This window comes from Dryobates pubescens, chromosome Z (assembly GCF_014839835.1).
Source record: "Dryobates pubescens isolate bDryPub1 chromosome Z, bDryPub1.pri, whole genome shotgun sequence".
NCBI lineage: Eukaryota > Metazoa > Chordata > Aves > Piciformes > Picidae > Dryobates > Dryobates pubescens.
Window position 1 is genome coordinate 119,667,453 of NC_071657.1, and position 19,211 is coordinate 119,686,663.

At 48.6% G+C, this 19,211-nt stretch overlaps 1 protein-coding gene across 1 annotated transcript; it reads right to left on the bottom strand.

The window, feature by feature from the left end:
• Positions 1–1,424: 1,424 nt before the first annotated feature.
• On the bottom strand, positions 1,425–9,357 carry LOC104300006 (tubulin alpha-3 chain). Its single transcript, XM_009900234.2, has 4 exons — positions 9,297–9,357; positions 5,877–6,120; positions 3,874–4,022; positions 1,425–2,726 (listed from the first exon to the last, which is right to left on the bottom strand). The coding sequence occupies exons 1-4, from the start codon at positions 9,297–9,299 to the stop codon at positions 1,743–1,745; spliced, it is 1,380 nt and encodes a 459-aa protein (XP_009898536.2). The 5' UTR covers positions 9,300–9,357; the 3' UTR covers positions 1,425–1,742.
• Between the last annotated feature and the right edge of the window lie 9,854 nt (positions 9,358–19,211).

Sequence of the window (19,211 nt, forward strand, 5' to 3'; positions counted from 1 at the left end):
GACCGAATGCAGCATGGAGCCACCCATTCTGTCTCACTGGCTTGTGAACACCTCTTCTCCACATCTTACCAGGGGCATTTCATTGCTTGTTCTCCTGAGTCATCCCATTGCAGGGGCTTGGCACGCCTTCTCTGGGCAAACTTCAGCCCCAGGCACAAGGGGCTGGCTTCATGCTCATACCAGCTCCTGGCCCAAGCCTGAAGCTACAGCAACACCTCAAGGAGCAGGACTTGCTCAGGCAACAAAAAAAGCTGTAGCAAAGATGTTGAGATAACAAAACCCCACCAGAAAGGTGCTCTTTACCAAGGTACCAATCACCATGATGGTAGTTGTCAAACTGGAGATTTTCTGCCAGACATGCCTCCTGTAGGCTGCTCTTGGAGATGAGAGGTGCAACATCCAGCTCCAGACAGTCCCTGGAGATATAGGGCAGTTCCCTCACAACAGTAATTACAGTTGATATGCAAGCAAAGTGCACTGAGTATTTGCCTTCTGTTGAGATGCATGAAGAACAGTGGGACCAGCAGGTTGAAGAAGGTGCTCCTTCCCCTCTACTCAGCCCTAGTGAGTCTACAGCTGGAGCACTGGATCCACTTCTGGGCTGCCCAGTTCAAGAGATATAGGGAACTACTGGAGAGAGTCCAATGGAGGCTATAAAGATGCTGCGGGGCCTGAAGTATCTCTGTGAGAGAGACTGAGAGCCCTGGGGCTGTTGAGCCTGGAGAAGAGCAGCTTAGAGGGGATCTGATCAATGCTCAGCAAGAGCTAAAGGGTGAGGAGCAAGAATATGGGGCAAGACGCTTTTCAGGGACGCCCAATGACCGAATGAGAGACAATGGGCACAAGCTCAAACCTCCCAGGTTCCATCTGAACATAAGGAGAAACTTCTTTGCTGGGAGGGTGCTGGTGCCCTGGAGTTGGCTGCCCAGAGAGGTTGTGGAGGCTCTTTCTCTGGAAGGATTCCAAACCCACCTGGACATTGTTATACTGGGCAAGCTGCTGTGGGTGACCCTGCTTTAGCAGGACAGGTGCACTAGATTCACTGCTGACTGCAGGGAAGTCAGACTACATGACCATTGGAGGTCTGTTCTGGCCTGGACCATTCTATGATTCATTCTATAACCTCCAGAAGTTCATTCCAACCCCACTATGCTGCCATCCTCATAGGTGGCCTACTCTGAGCACTCATTTAACAGCATTTGCTTTTCGCCGCTAAGACAACATCCATGGGTAGGAACCCCACCCTGGTTAAATCCAAAAGACCTTAAGGCAAAAACCAAGTTTTTATTCAAATACAAAAAAATCCAAACCACCAAACATTTGCATAGATGTGTAGAGGTGCAGTTCTAGTTAAAAAAGGTGCTTTTACAATAACAGCCAGAGCAAGATTTTGCCATTTCAGCCAAAGCCGGCAGCTCCCCACATTCCCCTGGAGGAGGAAGCAGGTTCCTCTGCCTAATGTGGTGGGTTGAAAGATGGGTCCCCAACACCAAGTGAGGCACCTTCTCAGCTGTGCTCAGCAATAAACAGCAGCGTGATAAAGCTCAAGACACCCATGCTACAGAAGAGCACTATGAGCACGTAGACCATGCAAGCAGGAAAGATTTCATATGGCAAACAGCAGCGTTGAGGTTCAGGGCAACCCTGTGGCACCTCCAGGCACTTGGGACCAGTTTAGCCTGATGAGAGAGGGCTTGGATCTCATCGGAGTTTTGGCTTTGTTAAGCACAGGCTGCAGTTTCTTAATACTCGTCCTCGTCGGCCTCATCTCCTTCCCCGTCTGCCGAGTCCCTTCCAACCTCCTCATAATCCTTCTCCAGGGCAGCCAGGTCCTCCCTGGCCTCCGAGAACTCCCCCTCCTCCATGCCCTCCCCCACGTACCAGTGCACAAAGGCTCTCTTGGCGTACATCAGGTCAAACTTGTGGTCCAGGCGGGCCCAGGCCTCGGCGATGGCCGTGGTGTTGCTCAGCATGCAGACCGCTCGCTGCACCTTGGCCAGGTCACCCCCAGGCACCACCGTGGGAGGTTGGTAGTTGATGCCCACTTTGAAGCCCGTGGGGCACCAGTCCACAAACTGGATGGAGCGGCGCGTCTTGATGGCGGCGATGGCGGCGTTCACGTCCTTGGGCACCACGTCCCCGCGGTACAGCAGGCAGCAGGCCATGTACTTGCCCCGGCGCGGGTCACACTTCACCATCTGGTTGGAGAACTCGAAGCAGGCGTTGGTGATCTCTGGCACAGAGAGCTGCTCGTGGTAAGCCTTCTCTGCCGAGATGATGGGGGCATAGGTGGTGAGGGGAAAGTGTATTCGTGGGTAGGGCACCAGGTTGGTCTGGAACTCAATCAGGTCAACGTTCAAGGCACCATTAAATCTCAGAGAGGCAGTGACTGAGGAGACGATCTGCCCGATCAGCCTGTTGAGGTTGGTGTAGGTGGGACGCTCGATGTCCAGGTTGCGGTTGCAGATGTCGTAGATGGCCTCATTGTCCACCATGAAAGAGCAGTCTGAGTGCTCTAGGGTGGTGTGGGTGGTGAGGATGGAGTTGTAGGGTTCCACCACGGCTGTGGACACCTGTGGGGCTGGGTACACAGAGAACTCCAGCTTGGACTTCTTGCTGTACTCCACGGAGAGCCGCTCCATGAGGAGGGAGGTGAACCCGGAGCCTGTGCCTCCCCCAAAGCTGTGAAAGACCAGGAACCCTTGGAGGCCACTGCACTGGTCAGCCTGCAGCAAAATAATGTGTATTTATCTTTCTAAGGACTGGAATCACTATCCCAAATAATACAAGAATAGATTCTGCTTGGAGCACCTAATGGCCAGAAGACCATCCTAGAATGGATTCACCCAGCATGTCACACTACAGGGCATCTTAAATACATGTTTACGAATTGCAGCACTGCCAGGAAGCTACCAGAGGTAGGTTTTGTAGGCTCAGATGGAAACTCTTAGGCAATTGCTCAACTATGACCTCTTGAGATGAGGTAACATATTATCCTGGACTCTTAGGAGACATCTCAATGGCATTTCAATGAAAGGCATCCAAGTGTGCTGTTACAATCCCACTTCAGTCCCATCAGATTTGGAGTTTGCTCTTCCCAGACTGGCTGCCATTTGTTTATTTAGAATTAATATCCCAAATTACAGACCCAGGATGTGGTTTCTATGTGGTCAAAAGTCCTTTTCTTCTGTCTTAGGCCTAGTACTTTGTCACTTTACACATGTATGATATGCAGTGACAGCTGGTTTTAGGGCAGACTCTTTCCACTGGTGCTCAGCAGCAGGGTAGGGAGCAAAGAGGCACAAATTGGAATCCAGGAGGTTCCATCTGAACATTTTTATGTTTAAAAAACACATAGATGTGGCACTTCAGGACACAGTTTAGTGGTAATGGTAGTTTTGGATTGAGTTTTGGACTTAAAAACCTTTGAGGTCTTTTCCAGCCTTAAAGATTCTGTGATCTTTCCTGTGAGGTCACCAAAGCACTGAAATGGGCTGCCCAGGAGTCTCCTCCTCTGCAGACATTCCAAACCCACCTGTATATTGTGATCCTGGGCAAGCTGATGTGGGTGACCCTGCTTTAGCAGAGTAGTTGGACTAGGTGATCTCCAGAGGTCCTTTCCAACGCCCACCATGCTGGGATTGTGTGATGCACAGTTTTAGATGGTCCCTTGCTTCACTGAACCCCAAATCTAAGCACAGCAGCAGCCACCTTTGGAGCTCTTTAAAGGGTTGGGAGTCTTTTTTAAAGGCTTGTACCCCAAACCCAAAGTCAGAATGGAAAAGACCTTTAAGATCATTGAGGCCAGCCATGAATTTCAATTGTATTGTCCATGCTGTGCTACTTTTAAGGGAGCAGACCCTTTTTTCTTACCATTTTACGAATTCTGCTGAGGACAGTGTCTATAATCTCCTTTCCAATGGTGTAGTGGCCACGGGCATAGTTGTTGGCAGCATCTTCTTTTCCACTGATGAGCTGCTCCGGGTGAAAGAGCGCATGGTAGGTCCCAGTCCTGATCTCATCTACACAATGAGGAACAGTGATGGAGAGTAGCACACAGTTAGAGGTTCTGGACACTAGTGTGACAGGAAAACACAGAGTAGATCTACCAGGAGCTGAGATGATGGTCAGGGCATGGTTGGTTCAGAGTGAGAATAATGGAAGTGGTAAGAATAAGCTGTCTGGCTACTTGCCAAGGTCCTCCACCTTCACCCAGCAGCCACTTTGAGATCCTAGTGACATTTGGCTTAAAAAGCTAGGACTGCCTAGCTGTCCAAACTGGTTGTAGGAGAAGAGAAGACTGAGAGGGAATTTAATAAATGTTTATAAATATCTGAGGGCTGGGGGTCAAGAGGGAGGGGGCAGGCTCTGCTCAGTTGCACCCTGTGACAGGACAGGAGGTTCCACCTCAACATGAGGAGAAAATTCTTCACTGTGAGGGTAACAGAGCACTAGAACAGGTTCCCCAGAAAGGTTGCGGAGTCTCCTTCTCTGGAGACTTTCAAGACCCATCTTGCATTCCTGTGCAACCTGTGCTAGATTCTATGGTCCTGCTCTGGCAGGAGGGTTGGACTCAATCTCTGGAGGTCCTTTCCAACCACTAACATCCTGCGATTATAGTCCCCATAGACAGCTTGTTTCTGTTTGTTGCAAAGCATCTTAAGGTGGCTTGAAGCACTACTTTCATCCTCTGTTCCACAGCACACTGGAGAGGAGACAGAGTGCCTCCAGTGTTGACATTTCTGCTAGATGTATATAAGCCAGCTTCAGGCACCTTATGAAAACAGGCATTAAGAGAAGTTTCTCTGGGCTCCGTGAAGTCAATGAGGTTGGAGACCTCTCCAGCAGGTCTTTAAACCCAGTCAGTCTCAATATTGGATGTGTTTCATATTCTATCAGCTTGCTCGCTAGCTTCAAAATTTAGTGCCTTGATAAGGTACCTATAAAGCAAGTGGAACATTCCTGTCATTAGATGAAATAATGAGTCACATCTAGATGGTAAGATAGGATCAAACACCCAGGAGAAGCCTAGAAGGCAAAAGCAGGTAGATGGATGCAGGTGGTTGGGAGCAATTTCCACCAGTTCCTTGAGCAAAATCAGAATTTGTTTTCTAGGAAGGTACCTTAAATCAAATTAAAGTGCCACTATCACCCCCTGAGGTCATTAATGGAGCTGGAAGGAGAAATCTTGCAGCAGCAAGACATCTGGTTACAACAGAATCATGAAATCTGTGGCACCCGGTCTGCCCAAAGAGACTTCACAGGTAGCATTAAAAGCAGATGTGCTTCATCAGATCACAGAATGGTTTAGGTTGGAAGGGACTTCCAAAGGTCATCTAGTCCAACTCCTCTGCAGTCAGCAGGGACATCTCTAACTAGATCAGGCTGCTCAGAGCCCCATCAAGCCTGATCTTGAATATCTTCAGGAATGGGGCCTGCACCACCTCCCTGAGCACCCTGTTCCAGTGTTCCACCACCCTCATAGTAAAGAGCTTCTTCCTAATGTCCAATCTAAATCTGCCCTTCTCTAGTTTAAAACCATTGTCCCTTGCCCTAGTCCCCTCTGAGTCTCACATGGATGGTGTCATTCAGTTCAGAACCACTGAGGTTCATAAGTCCATACTACTTCACAGCTGCTGAGGGTCCTGCTCAGGACAGGTCTCTCAATAGGAGGGATCAAGTCAGTTTACTTAAGTGTCATGGGTTTGTCACTCCCAGGTTCACTTGGAAATGCAAATTCTGTCACCTTCTGATGGCTGGAGACATTTTACGAGAGCAGAGGAGTGGGAACTTGTGGCAGTCTGGACAGCAACACAAACCCCAAGGGAAAGAGTCACAGTCGAAGGCTTCCCAAACCTCAGCTGCCCCACAATTACCAATGACAGTGGGCTCCAAGTCTATGAACACCGCCCGGGGCACATGCTTGCCAGACGCTGTCTCACAGAAGAAGGTCTCGAAGGAGGAATCCACTTGCTCAGATTTTGGCTCTGCAGGTTTCACCTGCTTGGGGCCAGGAATGGTTCCATCTGCCTGGATCCCATGCTCAAGGCAGTAGAGCTCCCAGCAGGCATTGCCCATCTGCACGCCAGCCTGCCCGATGTGGATGGAAATGCACTCCCTCTGGAAGGGGAAACAACTTGTTAAGGTGACTTTTGGACATCCTGTGACCTACCACGAGCCCCCACGGTGCCTGTTTTGAGCCATTTTTGCTACTGCGGATGATTAGAGAAACAGGCGGAAGGGCTTCCGCCCACTGCTGGGATTTGGAGCAAGAATCGAACTGAGATCTGCAGGGCAGCTGGACACAGCTGAATTGCACACGAAGCAACTCTAGGAAGAGCTCTTCCAGCCCAAGGGAGGAGGAAGGAAGGAGGTGATGGGCTTTATGCAGAGGCAGGAAGCAGCAGAGCAATGCTGGCTCCTTGCTCAATGCTCAGCTGCCCCTGCCATGGAGCGGGGAAGCTGTCAAGCCCCTGGGTCCCAGGGACAACAGCTCTGGGCTCTTGAGCAGGAAAAAAAAAACAAAAAACCACACAACACAAACAACCATCTGCACCAGTCACGGAGAAGCCAAACTTGGGAAACCCACAGCCAAGCTGGGAGTCACAGCAGGAAATGAGGCTGGAGGAAATCAGCAGTTGCCCAGGGCCAGAGCAAGGGCAGGATGACACTCTGGGAGGGGCTCGGAGTCTTGGTTTAACCAGGTCACCCTCCAGGAGCCTCCAACTAACTCCAGGGCAGTACTGCAGGTACTGGCATCTTGTGAAGACTCTGGGGACTTTTGATGGTTGCATGTTTTCCTGGGTAATTGGCATCTCTGTTGTTTCCACCACCATACCAAGATCAAAGCACTGCTGCAGCAATGACAGAGGCTCCTGTCCCAGCTCATCACAGAGTCCCAAATTACTGCCATGCATGGCATGGGGCAGCGCTGTTTCCCATGGGGTCACCATGAAAGGCAGCTGGGGATAGCAAGTGTTGTGGCTGATGCCATTATTTGTAACATTAGTGGGCAGCTTGGTTTGGGTCTCACCTCATTTCACAACACCACCCCTTGCTACATGTCTGTGGAGACCTCCAGATCCCCTACTTCAAGCAGCTCACCTCGAGCAGAGCGCACCTGCCAGTGGCAGCCCAGTTGTCTCAGAGCTGAAAGGACACTGTGCACATCCCTTGGCATACCAGAAGGACTGTGTCCCTTCAAAGTCACCACCTTCTAAGAAACGCTGGACAGCCCTGGACACCAACACTTTGTAGAATCATAGAATTTTGGGGGTTGGAAGGGATCTTTCAAGGTCACCTAATCCAACCCCCACTGCAGTCAACATGCACATCTGCAACTAGAGAAGGTTGCTTGGAGCCCCAAACAACCTCATATGGAATGGTTCCAGGGATGGGACATCTACCACCTCTCTGGGCAATCTGGAACAGTGTCTCACTATCCTCTCTAGTCTAAATCTCACCACTTCTAGTTCAAACCCCTCACCCCTTGTCCTGTCACAACAGGTCCTGCTAAAATGTCTGTCTTTCTTCCTGCCCCCTGAAAGGCCACAGGAAGGTCTCCCTGGAGTCTTCTCCAGGCTGAACAACCCCAGCTCTCTCAGCTTCTTGTCACAGCAGAGGGGTTCTGGTCTCCCCTGACCATTTTTGTGGCACCAACCACCTGGAGAAGAATGCAATGCAACTTCTTCCCTCTTAATCTCCAAGCATGGATGTGCCAAGACATTTCTCAGCCCTGACGCAACACCAATGGTCACCCACCATAAATCTAGACACAAACTGGGTGTCCCTCAGAGGGATACCAACCCCTTTTACCCACAGCTGACTAAACACCATAAAACCCAGTTTAGGCTGAGCCCACCAGTTCTACTGGGTGTGGTGGCTGTGTTTAAGTCCTCCCTTTCCAAGCTGATATTTGCACTATGTGGGAAATGCTGACTGCCATTTGCCCAACCCTCTCATCACCAAGATGGTTGCAATAGCTCTTGGCCACACTTTGCAAGGGTCAGCGCCACAACCCCTTCACCAGCACTGGCTGGGACAGCTGCTCCACTCACTATCCTCTTCCAGCTCTACTAGCCCCAGCACCTGCTTCAAGGGAGCCACTGGTATTTTCAGCACAGGGAAGGGGAACAAAAAAAAAGAAAAAGGAAAAAATAGAATAAAATAATAGAGGGATCTTCTAGAAAGAAGAAAATAGCAGCCTTTTTTCTCTGCAGGTTTCCAGCCCCCTCCCTCAAGCACACCAGAATGTTTTCTGAGCTCCCAGATCTCATCGAGATGAACTGGATTTTACAGACTCTGGCTATAGGCAGCCTATTGTTGTCCAGCTGATTTTCCCATTGGAAATACCATGTTAAATATTTAACTGTTTTCTAGCCAAGACAGACTCAAGAAGTCGGCAGACAAAAGGGAAAAAAAGAGTTCAAAAGCTGGCTGGGAGCGACTTTGAAGTTTTCTTCAACATGCAAAGGGACACCATCAGATTTTCCAGCAAGTTGCTCTTTTGCATTCAGAGTAAGGTGACAGTTGTGTTATTTTTTTTACAACAAGTTTCAGCCAGATCAGGCAGCACTTCCCAGGGCTGAAGTTTTTTTAGTAACCAGATCAATCCCCTCCACTTTCACAGCTGCAAGCTCTTCAAGAGCAAAGATTCCATTAACAGGCTAGAAGGAAGGGGGACTCGCTTAAGGAAGGGGTGCTTGATTCGTTAAATATCTAATCCCAAGGGTTTGCAGCAGACAAAGGCAACATGGCAGCTCATTCCTAAGGAAAGAAAGAAATCCTAAAGGTCTCTGCAAGTTGCACTAGTTCCTTGTGGCAGTGCAAGAGCTGAAGTGTTAAACACTGGGAAAAGGGCCAGTGCCTAAATGTATTTAGTCTATCACATAGCTGTGCATCAAGGCATGCTGATTTCCGCCCTCCCACCCTCACCCCCCCAAAAAACAAAGTAAAACCCAACTTGCATTAAAGAGGCAGAAACTTTGCAACTCTACAGACCCCACCTCAGGAACTGCAAACTCGGTGTGAAAAGGCGAGAGGCCACTTAAATAGTTCTTCTCTAACCACATCCCCTCACTTTTCCCTTATAAGGAGCAAAAGCTGAATCAATAAACCCCAAGGTAATCAGCAATTAAACAAAGCTGTTCTGAATTAACAGCCCCAAGAGAAAGGAGAAGCAAGGGGGGGTGGGGGGAAGAGCAAGCAGGATATGTAGCTCAGGACACTTAGAAAAAAAAAATGCAATCTCTGTATTTTAAGCTTAGCTTAAAACAAAGACAAGGCATAGATCTTACCATGATGAGGCTGAAGGCTTGCTAAGATCTAAGCAAAACAGCTGCTGCCCCTGCCTCTCCCTGCAACTTTATAGCCCAGGAAGGCTTTGACTCCACCTGAATATAAAGAAGCGCTCTGCTAGCTTAAAGGAGCAGAGCTCCTTTTCCTTTGCATCCCTAGAACTAGAGAGGGATAAAATGCTCTCCTAGTGTCTAGCTGGTGTGGTTTCTGGGTTTCAACAGCCTTGGGGACAGCACAGGGTGAGTTTTTGCCACCTTTCTCTTTTTATAACCTAGTGCCTTAATTGGGGGGACAAAAATACTAAATGCCAAAATTTGGGTTTGGCTAAAAAAAAGGAAACTCTGGGGAAGTTTGTGTGCCCTGACATGATTCACTTTATCCAGCAGAAACAGTCTTCTACTTACCATTATTCAAAGCACTGCCACTGTATCTTGGCTATTTTTAGGCACAATCCTGCAGTTTTTGGTCTTTGTTCCATATCCCCAGTGACCTTTAAGGGAATCTACTGATTGTTGCACCTCTGGGACATGCAGGTGTCAGCTCAGACCTGCCATTGTCCTTACCCACCATAAGGATTCATTTGACCTTCCTTCCAAGAGCTGATGTAAGGACTCTGAGCCAGTTTTGTCCCCATCCTGAAGATAGGTAGGTACATCCTCTGAATCTGCCCTTAAATCTCCAGTAATTCTGGTGTGGTTATTAGAAATAGGTAGACAAGAGTGGTTAGTAGTAGCTTCTTTATTATTTACCTCATGTATGTCTTAGGTTAGATATAAGGAGGAAGTTCTTCACAATGAGGGTGGTGAAATACTGAACAGGTCACCCAAATATATGGTTGAGACCCCATACCTGGAGATATTCATGGTCAGGCTTGATGGGGCCCTGAGCAACTTGATCTAGCTGTAGATGTCCCTGCTCACTGCAGAGGGGCTTGACCAAGATGACACTGGAGGGCCCCTTCCAACCTGATGCATTCTATGATTTACCTCTTGATTCCCCCACTAAAAGGCTTCCAAACCTTCTTGGCTTCAGCCATAGTTGCAGCTGGTTGACAGTTCTGGGGTTGGAGGGAGACAACCCAGTCACTGCACCAGCATAAGCACAGCCAGACAGTCAAGGAAGGGGAGTTTTCCCTCTGATGAGTATTTGTGAGACCCTCTCTGCTTACTGGGTCCTGACCAGTACAAGACAGACCATGATATACTGGAGCAAGTCCAGCATAGACCATCAAGGTGGTTGGGGCATAGGTAGGACAACAGGGTAAGTGTGAGGTTGTTGATCCTTAAGATGAGGGGACCTTTCAACTCACCATGCAAGTGGTCAGACATTGGAGCAGAAACCTAAAGATGGGCAAATATTCATCCTTGAATATATTCAAAACTCACCTGCAGAAGTGAACAAGCAACCTGTTCCAAGCTGACCTCAAAGAATTTGTAGCAGGCAAAATGAACTCTCACACCTGTGTGTGCCAATCTGACTGTTCATAGGATGACAGATCATAGGATCTATTAGAACATCCCCAGCTAAAGGGTGAACTTCTCTAAAGAAGTTTTATTTCCTTTCATGCTCTCAGAACCATGTGTGGGCTCAGCTGAGCTGGAGCATGGTAGGTATTCATCCCTCAGCTCTGCCAAGGCATGAGGACAAGACTGCAGCCTCAGTGAACAAAGACATGAGCTGACCTGCACGAAAAAGGCATCTATGGGAGACCTCTCTTTCACCGCCATGTTCATTCCAACTTCTGCATTGGAGGGCAAATGGGAGCATCAACCTGTTCCTGCCTGGGGCTATGCCATGGATTTTGGGAATTCAAGCTAAGCAGGTCAGGCACACAGCAGTGCCTGTTTTGAAAGTGGAGGAATTCAGCCATAATTGGGTTAGGCAAGGTTCTTTTGTCAGACAGAGCATCTTGTAAACACTGCTGTCAGGATTGTGGCTTCCAAACCTCTGCTGGGAATAAAGGTGGCCTCTCAGTATAGAAGAGTTCTTCATTTCCTGCCTAAACCAAGAGTCTCACAAATGTGTGCACCAAGCCTGCCACTCAGGCAAGATCTTCCAAGAGGCATCTGTTCCTCGAGGAGAAAAGAGAAAATTAGGAACTCGGGCAGTTTAGAGCATGAAGCATTTGTTCACTAATGACATGGTTTCAGTCAAACCCAGGTTAAAATATTTTGGGGCTGATTTCTGTCTCTTGTGAGAAATGGAAAGCAAAAGAGAGGAGGTGGTGGTCTGGTGGTGACAGAGCCAACCTGCCTGCAATCTCAGCTCTGAGACATATTTAGAATGGCATCAACAAGTTGGACAGAGACCACCCCCCTCCAGAGGACCCACTGTGGCAGCTCCCAGCCTTTTTATAGCCAGATCTCACAGCTGCTGCCTCCTTCTTCCCATTCCCATGTCCTAAATATCTCCTCCTCACTCTCTCTGGTCTTCCTATTGCTGCCCACACCACGTGGTCTGGCACCAGCTGTTCTCCTCTACAGGCAAATCCTTACCCATGAGGATGTGGATGGGTCCCAAAACATGTTGGATGAGGAGGGGAGAACCGAACTGCGGCCGTGCTCTGAGTGGGCACTTGACCCACCAGGCTGCTAAGCAGGTACAGAGAATAGTACAGGAATAGAGAAGGCTGAGCCACCTGGGGCTGTTTGGCCTGGAGAAGAGAAAACTGAGATCTTATTAATGTTTATAAATATCTGAAGGCTGGGTGTCAAATAGAAGGGGCCAGGCTCTTTTCAATGGTGCCCTGTGGCAGGACAAGGGGCAATGGATAAAAACTGGAACACAGGATATTCTACCTCAATATGAGGAAAAACCTTTTTTTCCTGTGAAGGTGCTGGAGCTCTGGAGCAGGCTGCCCAGAGACATTGTGGAGTCTCCTTCTCTGGAGACTTTCAACACCCATCTGGATGCCTTCCTGTGTGACCTGCCCTAGGTGACCCTGTTTTGGCAGGGGGCTTGGACTCAATGATCTCTGGAGGTCCCTTCCAACCCCTACTATTCTTTTATTCTATGATTTTGCCATGCTGCTTCTGAAAGTGGCACTTAAATGCCACCCTTTAGTTCTACCACCTGCTTTGTTAGAGGTATCTCCATTGATTCAGAAGATTTTTGTTGGTGTTGCCAGAGCAGGAAAAAGTGGGGGGGAAACAACTCTCACTTGGCTGCAGGCTGAGCCAAATGTGGGGGGGGTTGGTATTTTTGGTTTGTTGGATGAACTAAAACAAACAAACCAAAAAAACCCAACCCACCAAATCAGTGATTCATGTAGTTCCAAAATCAAGCAAACTGAGAATAATTTGCTCCCATGTTTAATTGTTCACCTAGTTAAATTTGCTCCATTTCACGTGTGAATTTCCCCAGCATCAGCTTCCAGCCACTGCCTCTTATTATGCCTTCTTCTGGGGAGTAGAAGCTGCCAACTTTCCACACCCTCATCCCCCTGAAGGCAGCCGTCATCTTTTCAAGTCAATTCAGTGCTGGCCAAATATGCAGAACAACAGTCCTGGAGATCTCCATTCTCCACATCAGCTTCAACTGCCAGATCCCATTCCCCAGCAGGTCTCCACCTGCCCCTGTTGTCCTCCAGAGGGATAAAGTCACTGTGACCCAGGCAAATCTGGCCTCATCCCACTTAATACCAGTATTATAGGATGGTTTGGGTTAGAAGGGAATTTAAATATGTAGTTCTACCCTCCCCCTAGTCCAGGTTGTTCAAGGCCTCATCCAGCCTGGTCTTAAACACTTCCAGGGATGAGGCATCCACAACTTCTCTGGATAATGTATTCCAGAGTCTCACCACCCTCACTGTAAAGAACTTCTTCCGAATGTCCAGTCTAAATCTCCCCTGCTCTGGTTTCAAACCATTGGTCCTTGTTCTATCACTATGAGTCCTTACACAAAGTCATTCTCCAGTTTTCTTGTAGCCCCCTTCAGGTACTGGAAGGCTGCTATTAGTCCTCCCCAGAGTCGTCTTCTCTCCAGGCTGCACAGACCTAATTCCTTCAGCCTGCTCTCACAGGAGAGGTGCTCCAGCCCTCTGATTATCTTTGTGGCCTCTGGACCATCTCCAACAGTTCCATGTCCTTCTTGTGTTGAGGATTCCAGAGCTGGATGCAGCACTCCAGGTGGGGTCTCATGAGAGCAGAGTAGAGGGGAAGAGTCACCTCCCCTGACCTGCTGGCCACACATCTTTTGATGCAGTCCAGGGCACAGTTGGCTTTTTGGGCTGCCAGATAACGTTTTTGGCTCAAGCTGAGCATCTCAACAACCAGCACCCCCAAGTCCTCTGCAGGACTGCTCTCAATCCACTTGTCACCCAGCCTGTATTTGTGTTTGGGATTGCCACCTGGATTGGGGCAATCCAACAAGCCAACAAAGTTGACAATCCAACTTTTGCCCCACTCCTCTCCTTACTGGGAGCTCCCTAGTGAACTGGGCAAAACTGGGCTCATCCCATTTAACACCAGTACCCATCAACAAGCCTCTGTCAGGGTAGGAACTTGCCCTGTGTCAGTGATTCCTAAAGCTCAGCTGGCAGTCAGCAGAGACCTCACAAGGCCACTGTGACACTCAGGAGTTTTGGTGGCCACCACATGGTGGGCCCTGCAAATTTTACAGCCTCATGCCTGAAGACCAAATGAGGAAGTTCCCAAGGGACACCCACTTATAGATGGGCCAACTGCTCCTCTGGACACCCCCGCTTCTCCTTGTAGGGAGGCTCCAGGCCACTGTTACCTTAATTTAGGTTTGCCAGGGCTGATTCTGAAGAGCTGCCCTTGACAGTGTTGTCCTTTATCTATCATGCAGTGAGGCCCCAGCCTCAGCTCAGGCATCTGTTACTGATAACCAGAGATGATTTATCCAAGCTTTAGCCTGCATATCTCCAGCGTTTCACTCTCTGTGTGCCCGTCCATGCACGGTTTGTTTCTCCACTGCTCCTCCTCTGGCCTTGGTGCCTGCTTTATGCACGTGAAAAATGCAAGCAGGGACAACTCCACTTCTTTTCCTTATGTGGTTTCCTTCCCCCTCCATCCAAAGTATAGATTTTCCTTCAGCCAAACTCCATTTAATCACTCCAAAAAGTAATTAAAACCAAAAACCTTCATTTCAAGGCTCTCAGAGATGGGATGTTTTGACAATCCAACTTTTTCCCCTACTCCCCTCATTTTTCCTTCCCAATAAATCCCTGGCAGCTTTATCCCCCTCTGCTAGACAGCTCGATTGGAGTGGAACTACATATTTCAGCAGAACCTCGTTCCAGCAGAATTCCCCCAACCAGATCTGCCTCAAAGCTATTCCCGTAACTGAGGGCGGAGAAAGCACCATGCCTACATTTGTGTCTGCACAGCTGTGCTTCTGCTCTGTGCTCCCAAAAGCAGATAGGAACCAGCTGTGGGAGACGGGCTTCTCCAAGGTGGTGTTAGGCTGTGGCAATAGCATGAGGATCTAGTTCTAATATCAGTCACAAATGTTTCTTTCCTTCTTTTTTCCCTTTCATTGCCTTAGGAGTAATGAATCACAGAAACATTCAGGTTGGAAAAGACCCTTGGGATCCTCAAGTCCAACTGATAACCCTACTCGACAAAGTGCACCCCTAAATCATATCCCCAAACACCTCATCTAAAACACCTTTAAATACATCCAGGGTTGGTGACTCAACACTTCCCTATGCAGCACATTCCAATGCCTGACCACTCTTGCTGGGAAAAACCTGTTCCTAATGTCCAGTCCAAACCTACCCAGCTGCAGCTTGAGGCCATTCCCTCTTGTTCTATCTGTAGTGATAGGATGAGAGGGAATGGACTGAAGCTTGGGGAGGGCAGATTTGGACTAGACATCAGGAAGAAATTTGTTCCATGAGGGTGGCGAGACACTGGGACAGGTTGCCCAGGGAGGTCATGATGGCCTCTCCCTGGAGGTGTTCAAGGCCAGGTTGGATGAGCCCTTGAGCAGCCTGGTCTAGCAGAAAGTGTCTGTGCCTGTGGCAGGGGGCTGGAACTCTGGTGGAGTCTCCTCCCACCCCAGGTGTGGCCACTTGGCCCACCCCACCCACTCCCCATTTTAATCCCTGCCCAGGAAAGGCAGAAGCTCCAAGCTGAGCCCATCTGGGCTGAGGGATCCTCTTCTCATCACTGGTGAGTCCTCATGGTGTACAGCGGGTGATGGTGGTGGTGATGACAAAGGCCAGGGGGCCTGGTGGCCCCCTGGTTAGGTAGGAAGAAGGTTTTCTGTCTTTTAACACTTGGACTAGTTGAAGATGTCCCTGCTCACTGCCGGGAGGTTGGACTAGGTGACTTTAAAATACTCTTTCCAACCCAAACCATTTTATGATATGGGTGCTGGCTGGCAGCAGATGAAGATAAGCTAGTGTGTTCCCAGGTGGCCAAGAAGGGAGTGTGGCCAGCAGAAGCAGGGCAGGGATCATCAGCCTGTACTTGGCACTGATGAGGCCTCACCTTACCTGCGTTCGTTGTGGGCCCCTCACTCCGAGAAGGACATTGAGGAGCTGGAGAGGGTCCAGAGAATGGCAATGAAGTTGGTGAAGGGTCTGGAGCACAAATTTTGTGAGGAGTAGTTGAAGGAACAGGGATTGTTTAGCCTGGAGAAAAGGAGGCTGAAGGGAGACCTTCTAGTTCTTTAGAACTTTCTGAAAGGTGGTTTGAGCCTGCAGTTGGTCTCTATTCCCAAAGAACAAGCAGTAGAACAAGAGGAAAGGGCTTAAAGTTATGCCAGGTGAAGTTTAGGTTGAACTTCAGGAACAATTTCTTCCCCTTGAGGGTTGTCAAGCCCTGGAACAGGCTGTCCAGGGTAGTGGTGGAATCTCTGTCATTAGAAGGGTTCAATTAATGTGTAGATGTGGTGCTGAGGGACATGGTTTAGTGGTGTCAAGCAAAGATCTGCCTCATGGTGCCCTGCTCCAACCATGAACAGGAGCAGCTGCTTGGAGCAGCATGAAGGGCCAGGAAAATGTACATAACATATCTCCAAAAACCTCTCCTCTGATTTTCACTCAGATCAAGGACTTTCCTAACTGTATCTGGTTTCTACATACTCAGTCACCCTCAACGTGTTTCCCTTCCATCAGTTCTTCTCATGCCCTGAATACTGTCCAACATTAGTGTCAGCTCATGGGTGCTTTTAGTCTCAGTTTGTTCAGCAGGACTCCAACAAACTTCTTGTTCCATGACTTAGTTTTGTGTCTCTGATATCTGGGGGTTTATTAACTTCTTGATCTCTCCCCTATGCTTCCTTGTCCAGAATGCTGAAACCATGTCACAGAACCACAGAAACATAGAATAGTCTGGGTTGGAAAGGAGTTTAAAAATCTTCTAGTTCCAATCCCTGTGCTGTGGGCAGGGACACCTTCCCCTACAGCAGGTTCCTCACAGCCCTGTCCAACCTGGCCTTGAACATCTCCAGGAAGAGGGCATCCACAACCTCCCTGGGCAACCTGTTCCAGTGTCTAGCACCCTTACTGTACAGAATTTACTTCTGACATCCAGTTTCAATCTACCATCCTCAAGCTTCAATCCATTCCTTCTCATCCTATCACCACATGCCCTTGTAAAAGGTCCTTTTCCAGCTCTCTTGTAGATCCCCTTCAGGTACCATCAGTGCTCAAGAGCCTGTATGTGTGCACATGTCTTGAAGAAACTGAGTTGTCTCTTTTAGGAAATACTTCTTTACCAAAAAGGTCATCAAGTACTGGAACAGGCTGCCCAGGAAAGTGTTGTAGTCACCATCCCTGGAGGGGTTTAAAAGATGTCTGGATGAGGAGCTCAGGGACATGGTCTAACAGCTGCTACGTTAGGGCTGGACTTGATGATCTCCAGATCTTTTCCAACCAGGTGATTCTACAATTCCAGGATTCTGTGCCTTTAGTGAGGTTGAAAACTGAATCTTTCCATTGAGTGTTTTAGAAGCATCATATTTCTTCACTGAGGCTTAAGTTGAACTCTTTGGATGACTCTGAATGTGTGGTGTTGTTGCATGGCTGGAAAAGGTAGGTTAGACACATTTGATCATCCAGACTATTCTTGGCTGCATAGGACCTTCTCATTCCTGCACGTATCCCTGCTCCCTGGTGGAAAGGATTGTTTTGGAGCTGCTGAAATCAAATCCACAGCAGTGTCAAAAGGGCATGTTGTAGTTAGAGACCTGTTCCCCTGCTCTGCTGGAGCATGGAGAGAAGTTTTGCACAAGGGCTTCTGCCCTTGCCACAGACAAAGCCAAGAGATAATTCACAACCCTTCTCATGACTTGCACTTCAAGGGGCTTTCCTAATGGCTGGCTCTCTGGATGAGACAAAACATGAATGTTTGTAGAAGTGAGAAGGGAAGAGCAGAGTGACTTGGATCATTGATACTAATTTGCTTAATATTTGCTTTCCAAAAAGAATCAATCCTGCGTGGTGTGCAAGTTGGGAAACGCATCACTTGAGGCTTCCAGCAGCAGTTGGGCCAGTGTGGGCTCTCATAAGGCTGATGGAAGAGTTCTGAAACCTTTCATGAGCTGATTATGTCATTTGGCTGAGTTCCTATTGTGGCTGTGAAGCACATGTGTTATCTAGCCTAACACTTGCTGACTCCCTGGAACGCAAGAGTGACTTTCATGGCATTTTATGGCGCTTATTTTCATTGCAGAATCATAAAGATTGGAAAAGACCTCCAAGATCACAGAGTCCAACTGTTAACCTAACACTGCCAAGTCACCACTAAACCATGTCCCTCAGCACAACGTCTACACAGCTTTGAAATCCCTCCAGGTACAAGGATTCCACCATTGCCATGGGCAGCTTCTTCTGGGGCTTAACCACTCTTTCAGTACAGAAATCATGTTCCCAGTGTCCAACCTTAAACCCCCTGTGGTGCAGCTTGAGGCCAATTCCTCTTCTCCTGTCACTTGCTCCTTGGGAGAAGAGACCAACCACCACCTCACTCCAGCCTCTTTTCAGGGAGTTGTAGAGAGCCAAAAGGTTTTCCCTCAGCTTCCTTTTCTCCAGGCTGAACAACCCCCAAGTCCTTCAGCTGCTCCTCATAAGACTTGTGCTCTAGAACCCTCACCAGCCTCATTGTCCTTCTCTAGACATGCTCCAGCACCTCAATGAGGGGCCCAAAACTGAACCCAATACTGGGCCCAGTATAGGGGGACAATCCCTGCCCTGTGCTCTTGCCACACTATTGCTGAGCCAAGCCAGCATGCTGGTGGCCTTCTTGGCCACCTGGGCACACACCGGCTCATGTTCAGCTGGCTGTCAATCAAGACCCCCAGGTCCTTTTCCACCAGGCAGTTTCCAGGCACTCTTCTCCAAACTTGGAGCATTCCTGGGATTGCGTGACCCAAGTGCAGGACGCAGCACTTGGCCTCTTTGAACCTCAGACTATTTTTCTCAGCCCTTAAATCCAGCCTGTTCAGATCCTTCTGCAGAACATTTCTATCTTCCACCCAGCTTGGTGTCATCTGCAAACTTACTCAGGGTGCCTCAATCCCTTCATCCAGATCATAGACAAAGAGATTAAAGAGAGTTGGCCCCAGTGTTGAGTCCTGGGGAGCACCACTCCTGATGTTCTAGGGTTGTGTTTTTCTGGATGAAAACAGGAGACAGGTTGGTGTTGGTTGTTTTTCTTTTTTTTTCCCCTTTAAGTGGCTCTCAGTGTTGATGGTGACACACCCCCTTATCATGGGCAATCTATGGCCCAAGGTTTTATGGCACTGTAAATGTCTCAGCTGCCTTGAATCCTCCAGATGACTACTTTTGAAGCAGTTATAGGTTGCCAAGCATATAAAATTCAACACAATAACTCGCTCCTTTCAATCCTGAAAGAGATGGGTGTCAATAACATGTGCTTTAATCTTTGCCTAATTAAGTCTGCTCATGCAAGAACCACCAGTCTTTACTGCATGTCTTGCTA

Bases quoted from the DNA above. Each gene is read 5' to 3' on its own strand.
- LOC104300006 (XM_009900234.2), bottom strand. The intron at 4,023-5,876 runs GTAATTGTGGGG...CTCATTGTGTAG, and splicing joins CTTGGAGCCCACTGTCATTG to ATGAGATCAGGACTGGGACC. The intron at 2,727-3,873 runs GTAAGAAAAAAG...ATTTTGCTGCAG, and splicing joins TCAGCAGAATTCGTAAAATG to GCTGACCAGTGCAGTGGCCT.